Below are 12,164 nucleotides of genomic sequence, written 5' to 3' on the forward strand. Positions count from 1 at the left end.
TGAATATTCCGTAACGCTTAAGTTTGGTTGGATCAGCATAATTATAGAGGTTGACAAGTTGATGAAAAGAGTGATAAATATACCTCCTAATCTCGCCATATTTTTCATACTCTTCGTCGCAACGGTCGTAGATCATAGAAACAAATCAAGTTCTGAGAGTATAATGTTTCCTGAATAACGTGTTTAACTCATTTTATTATTAGTAATCAGTGAACCTAGTTGGATATGTTTCACGTCACCATTGTTAACAGGATCGTTAACCCGGGTGATGCGGCAAGGGAAGCGTACAACTTGGTATAAGATTCAAAATGCGAAAATCGCAACGCATCGATCACTCACCCACAGCGAACATCATGCGGCATCGGTAACGTGGCGCCTCTGTCTAGCAGGATCTTAATGATTTCGTAATTGTCTCTGTGCGCGGAAAGAATCAACGGAGTGATGTCTGGGGTGAAGGTGGCCGTATCGGGAGGAAGTGCCTCCCAACTCTGCGAATTCAAGGCTTGTTTAGTATTACAGCAATCGCCAACTTGTGTCGTGATTCTCTATGGCTTTACTTCATTCGCGGTACAGTTCATACACGGTACCACATATTAAACATCGATGCAAATAACTTTTTGTTTTTACTCGTAACGTCAATTCATTTTTCTTTCTCACAATGATGATAGTACTAATAACAAAACAATAAATTTCAAAATAAATGATAATAATATCTGTTAACATGTATCATGACAAGACGTTACGTTTTTAGCTTCACTAAATCATGCTAGTACTCTGTTCAATTCGTACGGGGTGCACTTATTATTACGGACGATTAGCGGATACATGTAATTTTATTTCAGGGGATGAGATGAATATCGTCAATGAAACGAAGATTTATAATTATTACATTGAAGTGGTTGATTTCTTGAATTCTCTCATATTACTATAATTCTTCGCTATCATGAGGCCTGATGCCGGAGAACCATGTTTTGAATGTGATGTACATAATGTACCATATAGTATATCGGTGTGTCGAGAAGTAGGTAAAAAACGAATATCCTAAGCGGCAAAAAGTTGTCGACAATATGGCATGAAATAGATGTCTGTAATCATCATATATATGTATACATTGCTTACCGGTTTAGCAATCAGATTGTTCGGCGTGGTATAAATGAACCTCATTGTTTCGATATGATTATAATTAGATTATGATTCAATGCTGGGGAGATTGATCGAAGTGAGTTAATTAAAAATTTGTACCGACAGTCAAAAATTGTACAACACGAGCAAGCACCGCACTCAAAAAAATTTTTGCTTCGACAGCTAAAATTTTCTTCAACGTGAATAAATTTGAGGGAAACTATTTTTGATTGACATCCAACCGTCGATTGATTATTGGTTGCTGAGTGATTGAAAACGACAAAAAAATACTTAGCCATAAGAGTACATTTTAAATTATACAAAATAGGTTTAATGATATCTTGGCTTGAATCACAATAATTTAACGGATTTATCTTTACACGATTAGGTACCCATATTTTAAGTTTTGTCATTCTCTAAGCGTCGAATCATTTTGCGATCGAACTCCTTTAATTTCAGAACCAGAAATTGGAAGAGATTATAGAATCAGACGATTCTGTAAGGGTAGTGCCAATCTTTGACCTCATCATCTTGAATGCAATTCGACTTGGAATCTGAAGATAGTCTTTGACTATTTATATCAAAATGCTCTTTAGAGCATTTTTCTTAAAAATTTATAACTCAACCAGCCTTAGTAACTGGCCGGAGAATTTAAACTCTCTTCCTCACAAATACACAAAATATATTTACGTCACAGACCAAAATAGAAATAAAAGTCTCAACACGTACAAAAATCTCTAGTGCGATTAGAAAATAACCTCTTCTTATTCTACCATTTTACTGTAACGAAAATAAATACACCCCATCGACCGTACGTACACATGAATACATAATACATGAATTGAACTTGAAGTATCAGAGGAGGGACAAAATCAATATTCATTTCAGTTTGGAAACCTCGCAAAGAGGCATTGATAAAAAAACTTAATTGAATTGAAATATGTAGTTATACAAAGAATTGGTATCGATTCCGAGGTATTTTCAACATACAGAGTACGTATGACATGCATTCACATGAATACCAAAGCGGAAGGATATTGATATTGACAACATCTGCCTAAAAGTGAAATGGTCCAAGGACTCAAAAACTTTTTCAAAATTTAGTGACTTGAATTTGAGGTAGTATAATGACGATTTACGTTTGTGTTATAGGAATTGTATGTAGAGCATCTTCCATGGCGATCGGTCCCACCCAAATTCTGTACAGTCCTTTGGTTACGCAGGACTTTGGAGCAATGGAACTTGAGCGAGGGAGTGGAGGATGGATTCAATTCGACAGAGGTTCTGCATACAATTCCGATGTAACTTCACTCATACGTATCACAGGCAAGTGCGTTTACTCGTTAAGTTATTGGTTGTTTGTATTGGCTCAGATATAACTACAAACGGAGGAAAAAAAAATCATACAACGCTACTCGAAAAAAGCACCATAAAAAGATGTGGTGATTTCAAAGGTATGCTGACTCACAAGAATTTCATTAGCTCGGGGTAACGTTCGCTTCGGAACCAAGTAATTTTGTTTCGAACGTGTGTCGTTCAGTAGGTATCTTCAGTACTCTAGAGTATATGCGAAGTGTTATCACAGTGAATTAATTAGAATAAAAATTCTGTGTAATTCTGTTGTATCCAGATGTATTATAAATCATTCACCACGGGCTCGAGATATCACACTAAATTGATGTATGGATGTTTAGATGAGTAACATTCTCCGCAACTGACATGCATAACGCGTAATATCGAGCTATGATGAAGGTAACTTATAAAATCGGCCGGGATTTAATTTGTTTATCCATAAAAAATAAAGTACGAATAAGACTACGAACTGGCAGGCGGCAAGCCGACGACACAGAGCTGCTTACGTGAGGATCTCCACTCCTGTGGAAGCTCTCCTCGTGCTCTAGAAGAACCTCGACAGCCTCCACAAATTCTTCTGAGATGGCGTGGAGCAAGGCATCTTTGGTATCTACCCGATGCTCTATTAGTAGCTCTACCATTTCCAGGTTCTCGTTGTCGATTGCCATTAAAAGAGCAGACCTTCCCAGAGGATCCACGCAGTTGATGTTCGTGTAGTCGGTTTCTTGGGCACGTTGAAGCATTCTGTGAAATAAGTTGGCAATTTTGTAGCATTTTAGCAAGCTCACACAAACAATTTTCCGACCTTTAGGGGAAGCTGGTAGCCGGTCGGCATCTAGTACCGGACACTGCTGTTATCTGTCGAACTAAAAATAGTAGAACCAGTTTCTTTGCGTGGTTCGAACGTGTTAAGGGTACGTTAACTCTCAATGAAATCAGTATTTTCGTACACCGTTTTCTTATTTATGAAAAAAAAAAGAAGCGAACCATGTATGACAAAGTCTATTTATCAGCATAGGATCGGTTTTGTGATCAAGAAAAACCTGGGGTTCGTTAGGGCCCCAGTCATGCGATTGACGGTAGAAAAATAAAGTCATGCGTTGCAGGGTTTATCGCACAGCACTGCTATTTACTAGAAGCTATATGTACAGTGTACTCCACAGGGACCAGTCCGATTTTACCGTGATCGATAAAATTCATAGTCTACTCTCTTCTTTTCTTTCTTTCCATATTTCGCGTCCCAACGGATATAAGTCTCCTCGATAAGAGACTCGGCAACCAATTCCAGATCGAGTGTGTGCAAACTTCAAGGAAACATGCAACACCATTGACATCGTGAAATAATATTTTATCGGTCGTACGTGAACTTTGAGAAGATCGAGACACAGGTCTATCTGTGTTAAAAGAATGAAAGTCAACGCCATTACATATCCAAGTTTAAGAACAAATCGAGTTGACTATCTCAATGCGTATAATTCTACACTACTCGATAATTCAGCAAGCATCCTGTTTAATTAAATTCTTTAATTGGAGTATAAACTTTTTTTTCACAAGACATCTACTGCCTTGCAATGATTTAAAGTGCAGTTCACGAGATTTCAAAATCACGGCATTCACAAAATATTTGCAATGTTTCCTCTCTGTGGTTGAACCACTGTTACCTGTTTTGCATCTCAACTTTTATTCGATATCATCTGATGCTGGTGATAGAACCGAATCTGTTCGAGTCATTTTAAGAGCAGCCAAAGTGCTTCTAAAGACGTTGCCCGCGGTTAGATGAAACTGAACCAATCTGTTATTGCGCAAGTTTTAGGTGAGTGCTGTATGAGTAAAAGATGATTAGTAGGCACGATAGATTTATGACGATTCTGTTGATGTAAATATTTACCTACTTTATCGAAATATATTATTCAAAGTTACTAAAGTCCTGATCATCCTTTATGTCAAGGTCCGAACTATGAAGCATTCTCTGCGAACATAGCCGCTGTTTTCGCTTGATCACGTGAAATTTTTTGGAACTTGGCCAGTGGGATCGTTTCTCAACTGTCCGATGGTCCAGATTCAACTTCGGAGGTGGGAACTGATGTTTTACATGCATCATACGTGGAAATCGTATATTATTTACTCAATGACGTGTCAGGCATTGAGTCTAAAAACGTCAGTGCCAAAGAAATGATGTATAAAAATTTCAGAAGTCAGATTGGAGTCAAGTAAATTTGATATCTTTTATTTAAATGCCAAAATGTAGAACTTTCGAATCTGAACTAGAATAATCCAACTATCAATAATTTTACATAAATTATATTGAAAGAGTGCACAGTTTTCGAAACGCCAAGTAATTTCCACATCAACGTTCTGAAACGACTCAATTTTATTTCTAGTTTACAAAACTACCTCCGACGTGTTTTAAGCAGCTAGATCCTAATACCTAATATACAAATCAGGAGACCAATCTTGATTAGGAGCTATCGAAATATTGCGACACGCTTTGCGGGGTGTATTAACTTCACTGTCACAATTTGCGACAGGGTGGTGGGGGGCACACACTCGCAGTGTCACGTCACACTCTGGTATGCGTATTTGTTTATTTTTTGATCGGAGAATTAATATTATCCGTCATATCATTGACAAATTTTCAACAGTGCAGAGGACTTATGCGAGGCGAGTATTACCCGTCCTTTAGATTTTTAACAGTATTTTCTATCGGGTTGAAGTTCGTTTATCCAACGTTTTGACAACTGTATAAGGCACCGAATTTCAAGTATATATAGCCTCTAGAAAATAATAAAATCATATTTTTTTGTAGGGGCAAAAGAGATAATGTAACCCTCTCATCGACAAGGGGCATCAAATTTTTAACAAGGTGAAGGAGTTTGCTTGGATATGTTTTTCGAAAACGGGACCGTCGAGTCTTTATCATTTTGCCATCACTGCTCACTCGCCAATTTATTTTGTAAATCTATTCTTCTCTTGTGCGTTGATATTGTGCCACTCAGCCGTTCTGTCTAACGTAGCAGTTTTTACGTATCTGCAAGCGGTATAGGATGATTACGTTATTTGGAGGGATTTCGCAGGATCCTCTCTACGACGCACTTGATGGATCAAGTAGGTTTTGGGTTGGGAGTGGGGGACGAGGGACTTAAAAATGCCTTGAGACGAGTGATACTCATCCCTCCCTTCGACGATCAAGTAAGCGTTACTTTAAGTATGCGGGGCTCGTATCTGGTGTACTGTGATCACAAGAATGTATGTGGTATTCCATACTACGTAGACTTGGGTCTAATCCTTGACATCTCGGAAAAAGCCAGCGATTATTTTTATGATCGTTCTGACTTTGAATTGCATTCAGGTTTTTTCGCATTTTTTCGTATCAATTCTAACAATATATAGAAAACGTTAATCGCATAAAAACTTACCGTCTTACGGAAGCAATGTCACCACGTTCAACTGCCAGTAGATATTTTTTTTCGTCCAGAGTGAGACTTGCCATTTCTTGATGAGGTCGAACTACGTTCTCCTCCTCCATCATTCCGTGTATGCTGTGCCTCTGAAGAATAACATCCTTGTTCATGAGACTGACTTGGATACAAGCATGATATTTTTGAAAGTAATGAAGCTCTAAGGTAGTAGCCCTACAAAACATGGAATTGCAATTAAGCTCAATTTAATGTAGCAACATTTTACTTTACAAGGAAAATGTCGTTCCGAAGTCACATTCATCCTCGCCTCGGAGGAGGATTTATAAGCCATTCGACATTCCCACAATTATTATCACATTAGGTATGTTAGATGCTACTCAAATTACACTCACGCCCGGTCGAAACTCGATTTATTGAATTCTCACGGCGCTGGAATCCTTGATCATTACTTAACATTCACTACGTTGGATCAAAGTTTATCCACTAAAAATTTGTAATAATTGGATCCAGGTGTTAACTTGTTAATTTCTGGAAATAGTTCTCGATTGGCAAGAGGATACAAGGCACGCAGCATTCGCATTGAACGATTCAACACCCGATCCATGAATACTTTTCACTAAATAATACGCTGGTATCTTCTTTGTGCAGTTCTGATGCTTTCAAAAAGCTAGGGCATTGTCAATCAGCCTATGCTTTCACAAGTGCTTACACGCGGCAATCACACCGTGTATGATATAAAGGGTTAACAAATGAAATTTTTCATTCTGTTCCACATTCGAAACCAATTTTTCAGGTCCACTGAACTTTCAAGCGGGTTACTGACTGTAGACATTGTGAGATCCTTAAGCTCGATACACATTTATTGATTTGCCCCTCCGTACAGCTTCCGGTAATCACAGTGGCATTTATAAGTCATTAGGAAATGTCGAATATTTTTATCGTTCGATGACTTGACGTGATTAACGCTTGCAATGAATCGTATGTTGACTTGTAAAAGAGAAAAAAAAAGAATATAGTCTAAGATAAATTGAGAGTCAAAGCTGCAGAGATACGAATGACAATCTAATAAAAGAGATATCATATCAATCAGTTTGTTTTCAAGATTCTTTAAAACATACTGAAGCGTGACACTTCTTTCATTCGGTGAAATCCACACACCACAATTGTCCTCAAAAGCGATAAATATGAAAAAAAAACCCCCAAAAAAAAACAAACCCACGGAAACCTGACTAGCTTCTACCGCTTCGCCTTATAAACTAGACTATCAATTTCATTCGGTAAGGGTAAGAAGTTGGTTAAAATCGTGCGTGACAGTCAGCGATGTTACGCAAGCTTATTCAACTAAGTGACTTTCTTATTCGAGCTATATAATGCGACTGATCGTAGGGTGAAGTTGGTTATGTTATGCAAGATGCTTTCACGCTTATGATGGTCGGAGAGAATTCAAAATTCCAGACAGCATTCCGGGTGAATTAGACGATTTAAGAAATCTAGGAGTTTATTTTTTATAGTTCAATACACGTGTCGTCTAATCGTAAATTATCGATGGTTACAAAATATCAGCTAAATCGAACCTCCTTTATCTTCTTAGATGTTTCGTTAAGAAGAATCGACCGAGCAAACACGAAGGCAATCGTCTTGGTTGGGAATTCGTAATTGTATAGTTTAGATTTTGGTTTCGAAGAACGTCATTTTCGCGTGTGTAGATTTTTGGAAAAAGTATTGGTAGAGGATTAGGAAATGTGTATTGAAGGACAATGAAGCGTGTGTGAAGAACCTTATGATGGACAGTGTATGGTAAGGGCGTGGCGCGGCTTGACAATTAGGGAGCGCCCGGATAAACACGGAGTGCCAGTCTCCGGCGTCATCCGAGTGGGCTAGTTATGTCTTTCCCTTTTTATCCATCTTTATCCCCGTCATCTTTCTCGCTCTCTGGACGTTCACTCCTTTTCAGAGTACCACACCCCTTCTACATTACACCCTTGTACGTCGACCGGTCAACCAGCGCTTCAATTTCTCTCAGGAATAGGAGAAGCTTGTTTTATTTTTCTCCGTCGTTATCGCTACCGACGATGACGAGGACCTTAAAGACGAAGCTCTGAATTGTGTTTCTATACTCAATTTATGTAGCGGATTTCGTCCTCGCGTTGGCACTACCTTATAATTTATCATCTTGAAAATATCCACTTTGACGGATAAGGGAGACATCGCATAATTGGACAAACTGATTTCAACGACCAAAACTTCGAAACCACTTCTGGCACAAAGTAAAGCGACCCATGTTTCGGTGTTCCAGTAAATGGACATGTTATTCCAAAGAAAACACATGTTAGAAATTTGTTTTTGTCATATGTGGTGACAAAATTACTTTTCTCTGTTAATTTTCTCAAAGCGTACTGGCCATTTTTCTCAATTGCCTCATATTTCCAAAGTAACTCACGCTTAACGAAACTTGAATACCGATTTGTTGGCTACGAAATTATCATTTAATAACATTGATAAAAATAAAAATGCAAAATTATTTCCATGCAGGGGGTAATTTACGGGGTGTCGATTAAGACTAAGTTGCTACAAAATTTTGATATGCATGTACTGCTTGAAAAACAAAGCCCGATTTCTTTTCGAGTCATTCCTATCTAAGACAAGATTTAATGTACCGTTCCTAGAGCGCTGATTTTCCATAATCTGAAAAGAATCAGAAGAAACTAGTGAAATATAACCAATTTTTGAGTCCTCGTTGACAGCGGAGTTTTTATTACAGCAAAGGACACGTGAATATTGAAAATAATCAAAATCTAAAATATGGGTATTGGAATGAATTTCTAATGCCAAAATGAAAAGAAAATATTTTTTGTAATGTGAGTTGAAAAAAAGTAACGATGTGAATTGCGCGTCTTTGACTATTACGAAAGCTGTGTTTTTGAAAAGGAAGCAAAAATGTTAAATTTCATGACATTTTTCTGATTGTTTTCAGATTCGATAAAATGGGCATGCTATATTCAGGAACTCAACAAATACGCTTCGCTTTATTTTTCCCAAATGTGTTTCGATAAATTTGTTACGAAATCGGACTATCCTATTGCACGACCTCTTCTTGTCGGCTGGCCACGGTGTTGAATAAAATTTTGCATGTTGCTTGGCCACAGTGCAATCCTTGACAAGTTGCGGAGAAGTTACTTGACTTGGCGGATTTTTGTCTATAGATATAGTCAGAAAATTCGTACAAAATCATCTATTTAACAAGTTATTCTTGGCATAGTAAAATGAACGAAGCAATCCCTTGGAAATATCAGAATTCTGTAGCGTAATAAAATTTCTGAAACTCGGCTATAAAACTTTTGAATGTAAAGTTTGACACGAGTTTTCAACGATGAATATAAAAAAGGTAACGAGCTTGGAGATCAATATAATGTAAATGTTTGCCTCTGAAACCTGACCGTCTTCGATTTTTTTCCTTCCTGAATCTTGCAGTGACTACATTTGGTAAAATGCGTTAAAGTTTTCCTAAATTTTTCTGAGTGACCTGTTCAATAAAAATGACAGATAATTTTAAAAAATGAGGACATCGCTATGAGTTTTCTTACAAAGAATAGCCAAAAAATTTTATCAGATCTAATTGGATTGAGATGAAGAATTTGAAAGATATATTCAGGTTATGTCCTACACGTTATTCAGACATATATGTGTACCTAACATTTATATAGAAATATATGTAACTCTAATCTCGTTTTATCGGTCAGTGAATCGAGAAATGAATTGGCTTCGGACAACCACCTGGCAGTTGTTAGCTTCAACTTCTCTTCTTTCCATTACATTTTATGTAATTGTTTGCCCACCAGCGAGGAAAAAATAATGCCGAGAAAAAAAAGACCCGACGATTGTAATTTCATTTTGAAATGCCCCTCGGCCATCGAAATAATCTCAACTAGTCCAGTTAAAATGAAGGACCCTAAGGATGGACCAACTTTCGAGAGATCGTAATTGTCAGCGTCTCTGCCTTCGCTCCAAGTTGAAGCTGCGACCCTCCCGAGACTCGGAAGTTAATAACAAGAAATTAGAGCAGCCCAGATCTTGAACGAGTTCCGTTGAAATTATCGGTGCTCGATACTTTTCGAAGATGGTTATAGGACAGTGGTTCTCAGTAGAAATTGTAATGTCTTCGCGTAACAGTTGCCTCGATATCTAACGTGAGTTGACATTCGTCTTACCTTACAAACAAGAATTGGTTTTAGCTAATGCAATGCAAGTGCCAAAAAGTCTTTTTTTAATGTTACGATTGACAATAGTTGTTATTTATTTACTCGAGCACATTCATTTGTCACTTCTTGTTCATGTCTTATTGTTTCTCAAGGCATTGAAAAATCAAACTTATTTTAACAAAAATTATGCGTTGCTGGTGAAATATCGAATAACAAAAGTGAAGGAAAGAAATAAACAGCAAAAAATTCTAGAGTAAAGAAAAGAGTCATAACACGACCAATCATAATGATCGAAACTCCGCAAGCTCTTTTGCGCGATGTTCATTATTTGAATTTTTATATGTATACTCGTATATGTACAGAATTATTCATTCGAACACGTTCCTTCCAACCGGCAATCTGAAAAGAAAGTGTTGCGAAAAGAAGATAAACAACCAATATTATTTCGAAGAAGAATAAACGTCATTCAATCGGTCACACCGATCGGCGATCCAACGATCTCTCGTTTATTTGAATAGTTCCAACATCACTTGTACCATGGCTAAACGTAATAACCGATCAAAACCACAAAATTGCAGAGTGCAGCGACAGTACGTGTCGTAGCATCAAAGGTGCAGCAATCATGCTGCGTTCACTTCACAGGTCGAAGCTTACACGTTCAACTTGTATTAATGGAAGATGACTCAGAATGCCATCGTCTAATGGAACGTCCCAAGTCTGGCGATGGGAGAATACTGCGTTGCATAAAATGCGGTGAGTATAAATAAAAATACCGTTCGGTTGCCAAAAAATAATGAAGTATCAACAAGAACACGGAACGCATGCGCAATGAACCTACAATCACTTACTGCGATGTAATATAATTTAGAGTTTCGGAGTTTCGACGTCTGATTAAGAATTTAAACTTTCAAGCTCACAATGATACCTATTTACATGAATTTTCCTGAACAGTTTAGCTGCTTCTTTTCGAAAACTTTGAGCACGGAAACTGTCTTGGGTTGACTAAAAGACTTCGACTAATGCATCAAAGTTGAGATATTTCTGAACATTATCAAGCAATATAGTTGTTGAAAATTATCCTCTGTTGAGTTATCGATAATTTTTAATAATTAGCGTCATTATAAAACTGCTGGCATTGTTTTGACATGTTTACTATTTATGGAAATCAGTTTCGCTGAAATTTCAGGAATATCCCATGCTCACAGAACATAGGTACTTAAAAATTATTGCTCCCAACACAGTTGCATTTAACAATAATGTGAGATCCCCTACTAGCCTATAATGTTTCGAGATTTACCATTTTCCTAAAACCAAAATTTTCATACTTGTACCTATGTGTTTAGTAAAGTCATTTCAATATGTTTTTACTGGGGACGAAATCCCTTCGAAGTTGAACCCAATGGTTGTTGGTTGACTAATCATTGCCATGGCCCGGAGCACCTTGTTGGTACCTTAAGAATTACCGTGGTAGAGCGAGGTTAACAATAGAGTGAGGGTTATCGATTACACAAATATCGAGTCCGTTCAAAGCTCGGGATGTATTTCAGTGAACATCTTACTAGCACATAAATCACGAGGCATCAAGATGCGAAATAGATTTGAAAATCTCAAGGAACTTCGAAGGCAGTGATCCCTTGAGAAAACTCCGCCGTCTTATAGAAAAATTGTAGCTGAAAAAAAAGAAATTTGGTTTGCTTTAAAATTTCACTACACTCAAAAATGACCAGGAGCGAGACTGAGAGGAAAATAAGAAAATCAATAATATCCAATGACCAAAGACTCGATTGGATTCGTCCTCTGTTTTCAGATTCCTAATATTATTTGTTGCGAGATTAAAGATACAATATGCTCTTCCAGCATTCATAAAGTCACTTAATTGATTATAGTTGGACATATTACTTAGGCAGTAAGAATCGAAGTACTAGTAAAGTCTCCATAATAGCTTTATAAAGAGCCATTTGTGTTTCAAGAGTACAAATTCTTTTTTATAAGTCGACGAAGACTCATCAGTTTTTCTCCCGTTGTGAAAGATCGTATCATAATGCGAGCAACAAAACAGTTTTTGTTGTTC

General features: G+C 37.4%; 1 protein-coding gene across 7 annotated transcripts in view; it reads right to left on the reverse strand.

Annotated features, from left to right (window-relative positions):
* Nucleotides 1–12,164, reverse strand: part of LOC107225531 (transient receptor potential-gamma protein) — a 109,971-nt gene that overhangs the window by 17,590 nt on the left and 80,217 nt on the right. For 4 of the 7 annotated variants that reach the window (XM_046738776.1, XM_046738772.1, XM_046738773.1 and 1 more), the window contains exons 4-6: nucleotides 5,892–6,022; nucleotides 2,946–3,219; nucleotides 340–488 (exon numbers count right to left, since the gene is read on the reverse strand). In XM_046738776.1, coding sequence (XP_046594732.1) covers nucleotides 340–488; nucleotides 2,946–3,219; nucleotides 5,892–6,022 — 554 coding nt within the window. The remainder of the gene's footprint in view (nucleotides 1–339; nucleotides 489–2,945; nucleotides 3,220–5,891; nucleotides 6,023–12,164) is intronic. The other 3 variants (XM_046738777.1, XM_046738775.1, XM_046738774.1) reach the window with 1 other exon arrangement.

This window comes from Neodiprion lecontei, chromosome 4, assembly GCF_021901455.1.
Source record: "Neodiprion lecontei isolate iyNeoLeco1 chromosome 4, iyNeoLeco1.1, whole genome shotgun sequence".
NCBI lineage: Eukaryota > Metazoa > Arthropoda > Insecta > Hymenoptera > Diprionidae > Neodiprion > Neodiprion lecontei.